The sequence below is a fragment of the Microcaecilia unicolor genome, chromosome 1, assembly GCF_901765095.1.
Source record: "Microcaecilia unicolor chromosome 1, aMicUni1.1, whole genome shotgun sequence".
In the NCBI taxonomy this organism is placed as follows: Eukaryota; Metazoa; Chordata; class Amphibia; order Gymnophiona; family Siphonopidae; genus Microcaecilia; species Microcaecilia unicolor.
In genome coordinates, this window is record NC_044031.1 from 495,410,775 (window position 1) to 495,427,878 (window position 17,104).

The following is a 17,104-nucleotide window of genomic DNA, read 5'->3' on the forward strand; positions in this document are numbered from 1 at the left end:
AAAGATTATTTTGCTTTTTGTTGTAGTTTTAAAACTATCAAAACAATTTTGAAGAAAGTGAGATACTGTAATCTACACTCAATATATATATATATATATATATATATATATATATATATATATATATATATATATAAATCTCCATCAATAACCTGGAAAAATCGATTGGAAATACAAGGAGGAAAAAGTCTCAGCAAGCCATGACTCTCTTAAACAAAGTCTTTTTTAGGCTTCGTTGCAGTCATCGGTATAAAAAGCCTCCCATATGATACTTGAACACCAATTAAGTGAATCATATTACTTAAACTTCTGTGAAAACACACTTAACATATGTGAATGCCCATTGCATAGCAGCATTGCTATTGCTATTCTCCTGCCTCCGACAATGGCCAGCGTTTTGAAAAAAAACTGCGTCCAAGATTAGCTTGGCCACTTCAGCTACAAGCGCTCGCAGTGATCAGCACAACATTCTTCGCTGCTTACTAGGGCTATTTCCAATCGATTTTTCCAGGTTATTGGTGGGGATTTATATAAATACATTGACTGTAGTTTAAATGTAACCAGTTAACTTTTTAGTGGTCAAAGATAGGCCTGAAATTTAAGCGGCCTATTTTCACTGCTCAACATAGCTGATTTGGTACTAAATATTCGTGCCTACCTGGCTATGTCACGCAATATAGCTGTTTACCCCCGGATTCTATAACACCGTGCGTAACTTAATTGGCTTAACAAGCTAATGAGTGCTGATAACAGCACTTAACAAGCAAGTAATTGGCACTGATTAGAATTTAGGTGCACAACTTGTTAAGTGTATTCTGTATGATGTGCACCAAACTTCTAATGTGCGGAGGCAAAAAGGGGTATGGTTATAGGCAGGGAAATGGGCGTTCCAAAATTTAGGTACCTAGTTATAGAATATAGCCCAGGGCACCTAAATCTATGCACTGAGATTTACACCAGGTTTTTTGTTGGCGTAAATGGGTGCGTTCATTGATTGGTACTGAAATATCAACTAAGCATATTCTATAATTGGCGCCTAAATCTATGTGCCGATTAAAGAATACGATTAGTCGGCACTGATTTCAGCGCCGATGTTTTAGGCGCCATATATACAATCCCCTCCTCAGCAGCTCGCCTCTAATTGGGATATTCAGCGGGAGATAATTATCTCCCGCTGAATATCCGCAGTTAGTACTTAAACACTATTTAACCAGCCAGTTAAATAGTTTTGAATATCAGGGGGACTGTTTATAGAAAAGGGGAATATTTCAGTTACATACATAACTCCTAATTATTGCTAATTAGCAGATTAAGGCCAATAATTGATAGTTATTGCTAATTAAGCACCAGTCGACCCTATTCTATAATGGTGTATCCACTTCCACGCCTATCTTTGGGTGCTATTTATAAAATCATGGAGCAAATAACTGCAGACTATCCATCATGTTCATTTCGGCAGTGAACCAGACTATAGAAATACTCCTAATTTAGGATGTCATTTTATTTATTTATTTATTTGTTACATTTTCCCACCTATTTGCAGGCTCAATGTGGCTTACATAGTACCATCAAAGGCGTTTGTCCAGTCGGTGGATAACAAATACAAAGTTGTATACTGATCATATGAGGTATATCAACTTTTCTGTGTGTCAAACCCTGTTTTATCCACTTAAAAGGGCTTTTAAAGAAAATATCCCAGGGGTTCAAGGTGACAAAACAGCACCTAAAATTACATGACACTTGGGTAGGCATATTCTGGTGTGGAGTTTGGGTAAAGCACAGCCGTACGCGTTAATGTTTAGGCCTGAGCAGGCATACCAGGGGCGTATCTGGCCTCCGGCAGAAGGGGGGGCCAGAGCCAGAGGGAGGGGGCACATTTTACCCCCCCTGCCGCCACCGACCCCCCCCTCCGCCATTACCGGACCCCCCCCCCCCCCCCACTGCCACCAACGACTCTCTCCACCCCCCCTCCAGCCCTCCCCCGCTGCCGTTTCTTACTTTTGCGTCCGCTTCCTCCTGCGCCTTTAAAAATATTTCTTCAGCTGGCGGGGGACCCCAACCCCCGCCAGCCAACCCGAGATGACAACTTGCAAGTTCTTCCTCCGCCGTGGCCAACATGCTGGAGTTCAGCGTCTGAATCCAGTTCGGAGTCTGACGTGCTGCGACGTCAGACTCCGAACTGGATTCAGACGCTTTCAACCTTTAAAATATAAAGGAGAGAGAAATAATTTGACACAATCAATTATAGGACCTCAGGCAAAATGGGTTCAGGAAAATGAGTTCTCGCTAAACGTTATTTAATGAGGTGATTGAACTAGCAGATTAAGTTGGGAGAAGGGGCAATGGACATTGCTCACTGGCCTTCGTGCCAATGTAGATGTAGCTGCATCTTAAATGCCTGGGCTACTTCATGCAAGGGAAAGTAGGTCTGAAGTTTCCCATGTATGGAATACATTATCCCCCCCAGATACCTAGGTGATGCATGAGGTCCGCCACCTTCGCAAAAGGCAGACAATTGACCAGGCAATCTTCACATCACCAGCCACCCAGCTATCTATATGCCTAATAATTGAATCACCAACTATGACAGCCATCTTAACCCTTCCCTCCTGGGCAGAAGCTCATGGAGATACATCCTTGATGCGAGAGGATGGCTACAGGATTACTTCCAGCTGCATGAGGTTATGCTCTCCTTTTAGAAGATCTCCCTCCTCCAAGGCAGCACAGGGGCTGCCAGACTGAAGGTGGGACTTCTCTACAACGTCACTGTAGGCCTCCTCTATGTACCTCTCTGTCTCTCTCAGCTCCTCCAAGTCTGCTACTCTAGCCTCAAAAGAACAGACTCGTTCTCTGAGAGCTGAGCTCTTTGCATTGAGCACACACATAACCTCTCACCAACTAGGAGATAATCATACATGTAACACTCAATGCAAAAGACTGGATAGCACCCCTATTGCTGCTGGACTATGTATTTGTATTTATTTGTAACTTGATAGACCACCTTTAACAGACAAACACAGCAAGGCAGTTAACAATAAAAATAAAAGCAAGGGAAAGGAACTACAATATTTTGACAGGAAAGGTAATCAACACACACAAACAGAATCAAGCACTCCACTAGAGACAAACATAAATCTTCCCTCTCACAGGTACTGATACTCTCAGCAAATCGTCTCAATCAATCAATCAATCAATCAGTGTAAGCTTGCTCGAATAACCAAGCCTTCAACATAGGCATAAATTTCTTTGTATTAAGTTCACTTCATAAAGATAGAAGCATGGAATTCCAGAGATGAGGGACAGCAAAAAAAGAATGCACAACAACGAGCCGTCTCCAACTGGGCAAGACAGGGCCCTCGTAAAACCATAAGATGGTCATTTATAGAACGTAATACCCGTGTTGAAGAATATGGAATGGTTATATACCACTAAAATCCCCTTTTCAGGGTTCAGTGCAGCCGACACCCTAAATGGACTTGACATAGACCGATTAAAGTATATAAAAGTAATAAAGGTGCATCATGAATAGTCTTGTAGATGGAATTGGATACAACAGTAGTAATGGTTTGTTATATAACCGTTTTTGGAAAGAGAAAAGATTGTAACCTGTTCCAGAAGCTGAAGTAGCTGTTATCTGACCTAATAGCAGTGGGTAAAGAATTCCATAATGAGACTCCTAATACAGGGAAGAGAGAGCTAAAAAAATCTTCTGAGACCAGATTCCCTTGTAAAGCAGCACTGCTAACACTAATTGTTCTTTCAGTCTCTTAGATTGAACCAAACATAATGATGAGACATTAATCAACAATTCAGATGTGAAGTCATGTAAAATTTGGAAAACTAGACATAGCAGCTTTAAACCTGATTCAGCTACAGGAAGCCAATGCAATTTGACAAGATATGATGAAACACTAGTGTATCTATTCAGTTTGAAAATCGGTGTAGCAGCTATGTTCTGTATAATTTGCATTTTTTTTCCTGATATTTTCACTTAATCCTGAAAAATAAGACATTACAATAATCCAGATGTGGTAAGAACAGCATTTGGACCAACAGTGCAAAGGACGTTTGGTGTAAACGCCAACGCCCAAGCTAGGCACAGTTAGAAAGTATTCTGTAATCCACATGCAACTTTTCGGAATGCCCATGGCCATGCCCCCTTTTGACATACGCACTATGGGAGTTAGGCGCTGTACCTTATAGAATAGCGCGCATCCAGATGCATGTGCAAATTTTAATGCGTGCCAATTAACAATAATTGGTTGTCAGCACCCAATTATTGATGCTTCAGAGGTCATTATCCAATTTATTTGCACGTGCATCTTGGAAGCGCGTCCATATTTGGGTGTGCAACTTTGAACACCATATATAGAATCCAGGGTTGTTAATGTGTGTGTAAATATTAGCGCCTAGGTTATAGAATCGCCCCATAAGGGAAATTTTAAAACAAGTTACCTAGGTTGAAAGGGCAAGAAAGCATCTATTTATTTATTTATTGTATTTGTATCCCACATTTTCCCACCTTTTTTCAGGCTCAATGTGGCTTACAATGTATCATTCTTGGTGGATAACAGACTGAAATAGACAATTAGTGTTACATAAGATCGAGCATAACATAAGAGAAAGTTAAACAATCTTACAATGTATCATTCTTAGTGGATAATTCCCAGCCTCTCTTATCAAGCGCCTATATGTTTTTATAACATACTAGGGGTAAACTGCCAGAAATCAAAGCTAGATTGGCGCCAACGATATGTACATGTGCTGAAAGCTCACCTTTTCACTACTGCCTTTGGCTCCTAACCACTACTCATTTGCCCTTCTCCTCCCCTGTTCCTCTTTACCCTGTAATTCCCTTGCCCGTAATGTCTTGTCTGTCTGTTTTACCTAGTTTGTAAGCTCTTTGAGCAGGAACTGTCTCTCTATGTCAAATGTGCAGCGCTGCGTGCGACTGGTAGCGCTATATAAATGCTAGTAGTAGTAGTAGTAGTAGTAGTGCTTGGGAGCAGATGTAAATGTTAGTGTGTATTTTATAAAGTACATGTGTAAATTATGGCTTCTATTACTCCACCTGAACTCAGCCCCAGAACAAGCCTTCATGCAGGTCACGTAAAAGTACACACTTTTATGCACGTATACCCTGTGGTAATTTTACAAAAGCCTTTTTTACATGTGGAAAATTTTAATAAAATTACCCTCTTGTGTTCAGAAATCTCAATAAGTCATCCTTATGCTTACTGCACCAGCCCCCTAATTCTGTAAAAGTCACCAAAAATTGTGCATGCAAATTTGGGCATGTGCCCAATCTGTACATGCAATTTAATTAAATAATCAGCACCAATAATTGGCTTTCTAACAAGCAATTACTTGCACTAATTAAATTTAAGCAGTTACTGGCACTAATTAAATTTAATTGAATTTTACATCTGATTGGACAAAAGAGGGCATGGAAATGAGAGGTTCAAGGGCAAGAACGTAGGTGTTCCTAAAATTAACAAGCATTATTATAGAATAACGGGGATACGCACCTAATATAGGAATATATATTTGCACCATGTTTCAGTTGCTGCAAATGGCTGCACCTCCAGTTAGGCATGATTCCCACACGTAAGTGCTATTCTATAAACTGATCCTAACTTTAAGCACGCCTTATAGAATAGGGTTTCTCTCGGCACCACGTTTTTTGGCACCATATATATAATCTAGCCCCAAATGTGACAGCAGCCTGCTTTATATCCTGTTGTCTATGTACGGACTCTACATATTACGAAAAGCATTGAGCTACAAGGGAAGAAGAAACAAATCTGATATGCACCAACTATATCTGCCACAGCTTGTTATTGTTATTACTCTAAAAAAAATGATCTACTCACACAAAAGTGTATTGATAGTTTTCTCTTCAAACCGAGAACAGAAACATACCAGAACTTCCCTTCCTTTCTGAGCACACTACCAAAACCCTTATCCACACTCTAATCACCTCTCGCTTAGACTACTGCAACTTGCTTCTCACAAGTCTCCCACTAAGCCATCTCTCTCCCTTTCAATCTGCTCAATATCTGTTGCACGACCTATATTTTGCCAGTGTTGCTATGCTCATATTAGCCCTCTCCTCAAGTTACTTCATTGGCTCCCTATCCATTTCCACATGCAAGTGCATTCACTCTTGCAACTCCTCAGTACTTCTTATCTGTACCCTTCTCCTCCACTGCCAACTCCAGACTCTGTTCCTTTTATCTTGCTGCACCATATGCCTGGAATAGACTTCTTGAATCAGTACATCAAGCTCCAGCTCTGGCCGTCTTCAAATCTAGGCTAAAAAGACCATGTTTTTGAGAGCGCTTTTAACTCCTAACTCCTATTCACTTGTTCAATATCCATGTCTGTTTTATAATTCCCACCTTAAGTAATTCCCTTATCCCTTATTTGTCCTGTTTGTCTGTCTTGATTAGATTGATTGAGCAGGAGCTGTCTCGTTCATGTTCAGTGTACAGTGCTGCTTACGTCTAGTAGCGCTATAGAAATGATAAATACCAGTAGTAGTAGTTATAATATTTTAAGAGGCGTATCAGCTATACCGACATGGCTTACTGCTTCAGCTTTTACACTGAGTTGCATATTTTTATCTAATGCAAGAGGAAGCATTTCAAATTAAGCTTGCGGAAGTTCTAGCGATATTCGTAGAATGACCATGGGCTGACATTACTATGGTTAGACAGATCCTGAAATACAAAATTTGGACAGTTGCCCATGACAGGGTTCTCTCAAGATGGATGTATATATATGTAGTCAAAAAACACATAACTGAAGAAACCGGTTATTACCACACTGGAACAAAAGATGCACTGAGGCTTTTATTACTGCTTCCTTGTTGTACAACATCTACTGCAGATTAGACTTCCACATTAAAAAAAAAACACCTTTATTGCTGATTGAAGAACAAAACAAAGAGTTCGTTGTTGCCTTCCACATAAGCAAATTTCTACTTTATGAATCCAGAGAATTATTTTTGGCACTGTTCATAAACAAAAGCAAACAAGATTAAATGCCATGACCCAGAAATATTGATGTTATGATATTTAATACATTGTAAGTGTAATTTAAATTGCCATTTCAATAACGCTACAACAGCTGAGTAACACATTTCAATGACCTCCTAACCAAAATAACATTGTCAATTTTAGAAAAGCAGTGGTCTATTGCATTATAAGTCCAGATGTGGGCCCAAGACCCCATGTACTTCTGACTCTCCATCTGAAATGGAAATCTGAAATCATTATGGTTCTCGTTTTCTAAAACTTAGGAATCTGTTTACAAAGCCACGCTAGTGGCTTCCACATGGCATTGCCAACATAGCCCATTCAAAGTGAATGGGCTGTATCGGCACTAGTGCACAGCCAGCTGCGCTAGCGTCTTAAACCCTAACGTTAGCGTGCACTAATGGACAGAGCTCGCTAAATGCTGCACACCCTGTTTTCTACCTATGGGCCACATGGCACTTAGCCCATGTGCTAAGCTTTAGTAAAATGGCCCTTACATTCCTCCAAACAGAGAGAAATTTTGCACAGGAGAAATCAGATCTTCTATTTGCTTATTTCTAGTTACATTTTTATATATCACTGTTTTACCTTTAAGATTTTTCCTGTTTATTTCTATCTTTATTACTCTAACATTTCTCTCAACATTAACTGTGAAAACATATTAATAATTTTGCTTATTTCTAATGTCCCATAGAATCATCAAAACAAAACAAAAACAATAACAATCAAACATAAGAAAAAAACATTATTCATTTTAGGATCTTTCTGATTTTTAGGCATTTTGTGTGTTTCAGGCATTCATTTTAATAAAAAGCTAGGTATGCGTGGGGGGGGGAGGGGCAAGTCAAAGTGACATTTCCATACATAACCCCATTCCCCCCTCCACTTTTAAATTAGCAATCTTCTATACCCTCTCCAGCCTGTTTAAACTACCTGGTAAATCCATCATTATAACTGATAGCATCATTCAATAAATTCTTCTATGTGAGCATGAAGATTGGATTCTCCTACAGCAGTGGTTCTCAAACCTGGTCCCCCCTATGCACTACCTCCACGGCATGCAAATCTCTCTCATGAATATTCATTGTGTGTATCCTGAAAACCTGACTGGCTGGGGTGGTTCCAAGACCAGATTTGGGAACCACTGCTCTATAGGATTGGTCAGAATCTCAATATAAACCTTGAAGCTACAGTCCTGTATCAGACTTATAAATATGAAACATACCTTGCAAAAAAATCATTTAAATTTGTTCTGCATGAAGAGAGATGGTTCCCACTTTTATCTTACTTCAAAGATTCCTAGTGTGACATGTTGTGCTAAATAACGCTAACTGTTCCTCTTTAGGTGCATATGGCCTTTGCATGTAAAGTATCTTTGCTATGTACCCTCCCCCCCCCTTTTTTTTTCTTTCTCTCCCCCCTTTTTTGATTTCTTACCAACTTTGTACAATTGTTTACTGTTACATAGTTGTTGCTTCCTGTTTGTATTTGTATTGAAAATCAATAAAAATACTAAGACAAAAAAAAAAACCTCCATATTACCCAACAAAGAATCTACCCCCTTACAATTGGCCACACAAAACATTCAAGTTATGATAATCAACTCAGGAACAGCACACACTCCTTCTATTGCCAGATACTTTGTTTAAAGTAGATGGGTTTTTGTTTGTGTGGTGCCGTGAGGACTCTATCGCAGTGCTTCTCAACCCAGTCCTTGGGGCACATCCAGCCAGTCAAGTTGTCTGAATATCTACAATGAAGATGCAAGACACAGGTCTGAATACCAAGGAGGCGTAGTATAAAAATCTCTCTCATGCATATTCATTGTGGATAACCCGAAAACCCAACTGGTTCTACCAGAATTGGAGACCCCACTAGTCCTGAGCATTTTTATTTTTCAAACAGGCCAGACACTGAAAAAGTGGCTGGCCTGTTTGAAAAATAGCACAAAACCATGCAAAAAGGCACAAAACCTATTTAGAAAACTTACCAAACCATGATAGCCCTAACCCACGTATGAAGACAGACCCTATACCAATATACCTGGCTACTGGGAAACTGGAACAAGATGGACTGTTAAGATTCCTACACAGACTCCACATGCCAGCAGAAACTTTCACCTCAGTTGCAGATGAAGAACATGATTCTCACCTGATACAAAACAGGGAACTACAAAAAACATGCAAAAACTGAAAGCAAAGATACCAGGCTCAGCATGTCAGCAACATCAGAGAAATAGAAAGACATGCATGTCCTCCTGTACAGTGCAAAATAAATCCAACAGATGTAAATTCTCAACACCAACATAATTCAATCACTAAACTGTAAGGATGATTTCAAAACTTTCAGATTGACTTTTAAAATCACCCTTACTGAAGAACGCTTCCACCAGTTTGGTTGAGTGGAGTTGCTAGTACAGAAAGATAAGTTGTTTCCATTCATTTTCATCTTAGAACTTGGAGTGACGTTTAAAAACTGAAGCACTGGATAAGGTCAGTTATTGTTTGGAGACCAAACTGAGTGTGAAGATGCACAAAGGGTGCTTATATATTTTTTGAGAATGCATGTACATTATATTGTCTGATCACTTATTATTTTTAAACTATTTTTGTTTATTTGTGTTTTATTGAATAACTAGTAAAAAAGGCCCGTTTCTGAGAAATGAAACCGGCGCTAGCAAGGTTTTCCTTGGAGTGTGTATGTGTGAGAGAGTGTGTGAGAGCGAGCGAATGTTTGAGAGTGTGTGTGTGTGACAGAGAGAGTGTGAGTGGGTGCGAGTGTGCCTGTGAGAGTGACAGTGTATGTAGGAGAATCAGTGTGTGTGGCAGGGGCCCCTCCCTCCCTCGCAGTTCCAGGGTGCCCTGTACCTGCCTCCGAGTTGCAGGGGCATCCCTTCCCTTCCCTCCCAGTTGCAGGGTCGTCCCCCGTCCCAGTACCAGGGTGTGTCCAAGTCCGAGGGTGTCCCCACCCTCCCAGTTCGAGGGCCACCTTCCCTCCCAGTTACAACAGCTGTAGAGTTGTTTGTGATGGAGCAAGAATTTAAAAGGCGAATGTGGAGCAGCAGCTGTTAGGTTTGTGTGGTTTTGAGTGTATGAGAATGAAGGCAGCGTGGTTGAGTGGAAACAGAGATTAAGGAATGGGCTTCGTTACTTACAGTGAACTTGATTGGCGCATTTCCAGTATTGTGCATTGATCCTGGAGTAGGATGTGGTAGGTTTGCTTGGTTTGGGTTGAGTGAAGGGGGATGAGGGGCGCGCTGGAGTGGGACCGGTGCTCTGTCCGTCCGTCCCCCCTGGCGAGTCGCCGGTGGACCCCGTGCTGCCTCCAGGCTCAGTCACCGTAAGCGACCCTCCTCCCCGATGGACACTCGCACCAGCCAGTCGGTCGCCGTCCCGCCACCCTCCCTCTTCGTCCTGTCTGAGATTTGTAACGTGGACTTGGAGAGGAGAGGGAGGGCGGCGGGACGGCGAGTGAGCTGCTGGTGCAGGTGTCCATCGGAGAGGAGGATGGGTGAGGGTGACTGTGGGCGGAGGGACCGGGGTCCAGCGGCGATTCGGGAGAGGGGAGGGAGAGAGCAGCGGCGACTGTGTGTCCAGGAGAGGGAGGGAGGGCGGACTGGGGTGCAGCGAGGCAGCTGGAGCGCCGTGTCGGGGAGGAGGGCGGGGGGGGGTGCACCGTGCAGCCAGCGTGGAGGTTTTCTTTGGTTTTGTCCTTACATGACCTTGATGTCATGACGTTGACGCAAGGGCAGGGCAGACAGTCTGTGGCAAACCGGATATCTGTGGCGCCTCAAGTTTCCGGCTGGCGGCTTCAATTAGAACGTTGGAGGTGCCTTTTCTATATAGAGGGTGTGCCCCTTGAAAAATTGCATGGCTCAGTTATAGCCAAAACAGAAGGACACACGCTGATCTGATGATCCTATAAGGAAGACAATGTCTTTCTCAGTCCTGTTCAAGAAAGAATTACGTTGAACATTTGAGTGAAGTTGAGTACTCTGAAGTTGTTTCAATTTATTTCACTGACATGAAGTTTTTCAATAATTAAGAAACAATTAAAAGATAAAAATAAAATATTTTCACTTGGTTAAATATGGAGCCAGCTGGTAACCCTAGCACCACACTATGGATTTGTATAATAATGTCCTATGTTTTCAAATTCTCTTTAAAATTCCTTACATTCTATCTGCCTTTTTAAACCAAGGCTCTAAAATTTCTTTCCCGAGTGGCAGCAGCAAGTGAAAGTCCATCATTGTCCATGAGAATTAGGGCTGCCATATTAGGACAGACCAAAGGACGATCAAGCTTAGTATCCTGTTTCAAACAGTAAGCAATGTAGGTCACAAGTACCTGGCAAGATGCCAAAACAGTAAAACAGATTTTATGCTGCTTATCATAGAAACTTTGAATAACTTTGTGTTGTCAGCAAATTTAATTACCTCACTAGTTACTCCCATCTCTAGATCATTTGCAGATATGTTAAAAAGCAGCGGTCTAAGCACAGACCCCTGGGGAACCCCACCTATCTACCTTTCTTCATTGAGAATACTGACCATTTAACCCTACTCTCTGTTTTCTATCTTGTAACCAGTTTTTAATTCACAATAGGACACTACCTCCTATCCCATGACTTTTCAGTTTCCTCTGGAGTCTTTCATAAGGTATTTTATCTTAGAAATAAGCAGTGGATTTTCCCAAGTCCATCTTAAAAATGGCTTATGGACTTTTCTTTTACGAAATTATCCAACACTTTTTTAAACCCTGCTAAGCTAACTGCTTTTACCATATTCTGGGGCAACGAATTCCAGAGTTCAATTACACATTGAGTGAAGAAATATTTGTTTGTTTTAAATTTACTACTTTGCAGCTTCATTGCATGCCTCCTAGTCCTAGTATTTTTGGAAAGAGTAAACAAGCGATTCACATCTACCCGTTCCACTCCACTAGTTATTTTATAGGCCTCTATCATATCTCCCCTCAGCCATCTTTTCTCCAAGCTGAAGAGCCCTAGCTGCGTTAGCCTTTCCTCAAAGGGAAGTTGTCCCATCCCATTTATCATTTTCGTCACCCTTCTCTGTACCTTTTCTAATTCCTCTATATCTTTTTTGAGATGCGGTGACCAGAATTGAACACAATATTTGAGGTATGGTCGCACCATGGAGCAATTCAAGAGCATTATAAGATCCTCATTTTTGTTTTCCATTCCTTTCCTAAGGCTCTAAAATTTCTTTCCCGAGTGGCAGCAGCAAGTGAAAGTCCATCATTGTCCATGAGAATTAGAGTTGCCATATTGGGACAGACCAAAGGACGATGAAGCTTAGTATCCTGTTTCAAACAGTAGCCAATGTAGGTCATAAGTACCTGGCAAGATGCCAAAACAGTAAAACAGATTTTATGCTGCTTATCTTAGAAACTTTGAATAACTTTCTGTTGTCAGCAAATTCAATTACCTCACTAGTTACTCCCATCTCTAGATCATTTGCAAATATGTTAAAAAGCAGCGGTCTAAGCACATACCCCTAGGGAACCCCACTATCTACCTTTCTCCTTTGAGAAAACTGACCATTTAACCCTACTCTCTGTTTTCTATCTTATAACCAGTTTTTAATCCACAATAGGACACTACCTCCTATCCCATGACTTTTCAGTTTCCTCTGGAGTCTTTCATGAGGTATTTTGTCAAACACCTTTTGAAAATCCAGATACACGATATGGATCGGCTTATCTTTATCCACACATGTTTGTTCATCCCTTCAAAGAAATGTAATAGTTCGGTGAGGCAAGATTTCCCTTCACTACTACTACTACTATTTAGCATTTCTATAGCGCTACAAGGCATACGCAGCGCTGCACAAACATAGAAGAAAGACAGTCCCTGCTCAAAGAGCTTACAATCTAATAGACAAAAAATAAATAAAGTAAGCAAATCAAATCAATTAATGTGAACGGGAAGGAAGAGAGGAGGGTAGGTGGAGGCGAGTGGTTACAAGTGGTTACGAGTCAAAAGCAATGTTAAAGAGGTGGGCTTTCAGTCTAGATTTAAAGGTGGCCAAGGATGGGGCAAGACGTAGGGGCTCAGGAAGTTTATTCCAGGCGTAGGGTGCAGCGAGACAGAAGGCGCAAAGTCTGGAGTTGGCAGTAGTGGAGAAGGGAACAGATAAGAAGGATTTATCCATGGAGCGGAGTGCACGGGAAGGGGTGTAGGGAAGGACGAGTGTGGAGAGATACTGGGGAGCAGCAGAGTGAATACATTTATAGGTTAGTAGAAGAAGTTTGAACAGGATGCGAAAACGGATAGGGAGCCAGTGAAGGGTCTTTAGGAGAGGGATAGTATGAGTAAAGCGACCCTGGCGGAAGATGAGACGGGCAGCAGAGTTTTGAACCGACTGGAGAGGGGAGAGGTGACTAAGTGGGAGGCCAGCAAGAAGCAGATTGCAGTAGTCTAAACGAGAGGTGACAAGGGTGTGGATGAGGGTTTTGGTAGAGTGCTCGGAAAGAAAGGGGCAGATTTTACGAATGTTGTAAAGAAAGAAACGACAGGTCTTGGCGGTCTGCTGGATATGAGCAGAGAAGGAGAGAGAAGAGTCAAAGATGACCCCAAGGTTTCGAGCTGAGGAGACAGGGAGAATGAGAGAGCCATCAACAGAAATAGAAAATGGGGGGAGCGGGGAAGGTGGGTTTGGGGGGGGAAATGAGAAGCTCGGTTTTGGTCATATTTAATTTCAGGTGGCGTTGAGACATCCAGGCAGCAATGTCAGACAAGCACGCTGAAACTTTGGTTTGGATGCAAGGTGAGATATCAGGGGTAGAAAGGTAGATTTGGGAGTCATCAGCATAGAGATGGTAGGAAAAGCCATGGGATGAGATTAATGAACCAAGGGAAGAAGTGTAGATAGAAAAGAGGAGGGGACCAAGAACAGAACCCTGAGGTACGCCGACAGGCAGAGGGATAGAAGTAGAAGAGGATCCACCAGAGTGAACACTAAAGGTGCGGAGGGAGAGGTAGGAAGAGAACCAGGAAAGGACAGAGCCCTGGAATCCAAGTGAGGACAGGGTATCGAGAAGTATGCTGTGATCGACAGTGTCAAAAGCAGCGGAAAGATCAAGAAGAATGAGGATGGAATATTGACCTCTGGATTTAGCCAGTAATAGGTCATTGGAGACTTTAGTAAGTGCAGTTTCGGTTGAGTGGAGAGGGCGAAAACCAGATTGTAATGGGTCAAGAATAGCATGTGAGGAGAGAAAATCAAGGCAGCGGCGGTGAACAGCACGCTCAAGTAATTTGGAGAGAAAAGGAAGGAGGGAGATGGGTCGGTAATTAGAGGGACAAGTAGGGTCAAGTGAAGGCTTCTTAAGGAGAGGTGTGACCACAGCATGTTTAAAGGCAGCAGGGACAGTCGCAGTGGAAAGTGAGAGGTTGAGAATGTGACAGATAAAAGGAATAAGAGTAGGAGAGATGACATTAAGAAGGTGGGTGGGAATGGGATCAGAGGAACAGGTGGTACATTTTGAGGAAGAAAGGAGAAGTGTAGTTTCCTCAATAGTAACTTCAGGAAAGGAGGAAAGGGAATGAGGGGAAGGAGAGAGAGGGGAACGGACTAGTGGAGGGAGAGGTGGTGAGGTAGAGAAAGCAAGGTTTATCTTTTGAACCTTGTTGTGAAAGAATTCAGCAAGGGTCTGAGGAGATAATGAAGGGGGAGTTGGGGGAGGGGGCACCTTGAGGAGAGAGTCCATGCTTTTGAATATGCTCAGTAATTTTGTCCCTGAAAATCTTTGCTTAACACGAGGCTATCTCTACTTCAGGAAGCAGGTGAAAGCTTGGCTGTTCATCCAGGCCTTTAACGGAAGAAGTAAATGACATCAGCTGAACATAGGACATGTTTATCTACTCCTACCCTAGCCAAGATAATGTTCAAGCGCCTTTCTGACCTCATTTGCAACTCTCTTTAACTAGTCACTTATTTTCTTACTGTTGTTACTCTCTTATCTATTTATATGTTCCATCTTTGCTTACACCCTATGCTATCTATTAAAATGTTTATTGTGTATTGTGCTGGAATTATAATGTGCACACTGTCATACTTTTTATTGTTTGAATATTTTTACTGCTGTAATTGTCCGTTGCTTATGTTTGACATATTCTTACTGTACACCGCCTTGAGTGAATTCCTTCAAAAAGGCGGTAAATAAATCCTAATAAATAAAATGAAAATAAATAATAGTGCTTTCTTTTTGTGGCACCATTTCTGTAAGTCCTTGCTGAAAACTTGGCTCTTTAAGCAGGCCTATCTTTTTGTGTCTCGCTAAGTAGTGATAGCTCATTTCTCTGTCACCAGTTACCTGTTTTAATCTAAGTTTTAACTCTGAATGTATGAGTTAGTGTTTCTTTCCTATCTTTTGTAGTTATTTTTCCTTTATGTATTATTAGTCTGCAAACCTCTTAGCCCTGCTCGACAGTTCAAGCGTATAACAAGTTTGGAATAAATAAATAAATTAAATAAATTCTATCCAATAGAGCTCTTTGCCTGTTTGTGTTGTAAGGATGAAATATGCAGTGAGTGGTGTTTATATTTTCTGAATAGTGGTGGGTTTGCAGTTGTGTCTGATACACTGTCCTTTTCTTGATTCACGTTTCAATTTGATATTCTTCTACTACTAAAAAGGCATGAGCTAAATCCCGATCAATAAATAAGGCAAATATGATTGTAATAGTTTTGTTCATTTTCTAGTTTTCTGTTTACTTGAATATTGGCAAAAATGAATAATGATATATTTTACTAGCAATTATAAATTGCACTCTTTTCATCAGGTCAGAACATCACGGAGGGAGTGTAACTCCTGAAACTAATCAGTAAATGTGTTAAGTTAGTTCAATAAAAAGTTATCTTTTTGTGGGAGGGGGGAAAGGGGATGGATTTGTCCTTTATTTCTCTACCTTTGAGCGGACTAACATGGCAATCACACTACTTTATTCCTTTGTATGTCAAAAAATAAATAGATTTAATCCCTCTCTAGGTGATAAAGATGAAAAAGGTTTTAAATATCATAAGGAGAAGCAATGCATTATAAAAATAATGTATAATGATAAAACTCCTGTGGTGAATTCACTGACAAGTATTTTTGTTGTAGACATCAAACAATGCAGATTCTCAGCTTCTGCCAGGCCAGAGGTTTCAAAAAGCTGAAGGTATGTTTGTTTATCTATTGAAATGATCAGTTTTTGGCAGCTTGGAAAGAATTGGTAAGATGAAATAATTTTACCTTTTTTGTGTGTTTAATAGAAGAGGAGCATGGGAACATAGTAGTAGCTTTATATCCATATGAGGGAATCCACCAAGATGATTTGTCTTTCAAGAAAGGAGAACGACTGAAAGTGATTGAGGAGTAAGTGGGAGCAAGGCTGTCTTATCATCTTGCAGGCTGAGTTTCCTTATCCAATGCAAGTGTAATAATGATAATCAAATCTACTGTACACTATGGGAGGAGATCAAGAGGCAGTATTTGCCTCAGGCAAAAGATGACTCTCTCTGTCTAAATATAATGTAATAGTGCCTTATAAAGAGTATTTATGCCCTTGTGTACTTTTCACATTCTGCTGTTTAAAAAAATGCAGTTCAAAATGCATTAAAGTTGAATTTTGTTTCATTGATCTACACACTGTGAAAAACACAATTATAGAACTATATAAAAACTAATTAAAATTAAGAAAACAAAAAATCTTGACTTCATAAGCCTCTGTAAAGCAGAAACAGTTTGGTACCTCCATGGTCCTGGCCTAATCAAGCTCTCCTTCACAAGTCAGCAGACATGGGTTAAGAAAACAGCTGAGGAAGGTCACTGTCTGGCTTATGATTACTTTAAAATAACTACAGAAATATCTAGTTGAGGCTGAGGCTATAAAAGGTGCCTATAACCCGCCTACTTGTAACCTGTTCTTTAAAGAAAAGGATTTTCATACTTTGTTTTAATAGAATACCAGTGTAACCTGTTACAAGTGCCTAGAATAAAGCTGGTGATCACACCTAAGAATGCACATAAATTATACTCTAAGCAGGTTAATTTTGTGCC

General features: G+C 40.9%; 1 protein-coding gene across 5 annotated transcripts in view; it reads left to right on the top strand.

Annotated features, from left to right (window-relative positions):
• Positions 1 to 17,104, top strand: part of LYN (LYN proto-oncogene, Src family tyrosine kinase) — a 194,180-nt gene that overhangs the window by 76,631 nt on the left and 100,445 nt on the right. For all 5 annotated transcript variants that reach the window (XM_030214577.1, XM_030214543.1, XM_030214552.1 and 2 more), the window contains 2 exons: positions 16,166 to 16,223; positions 16,318 to 16,420. In XM_030214577.1, coding sequence (XP_030070437.1) covers positions 16,166 to 16,223; positions 16,318 to 16,420 — 161 coding nt within the window. The remainder of the gene's footprint in view (positions 1 to 16,165; positions 16,224 to 16,317; positions 16,421 to 17,104) is intronic.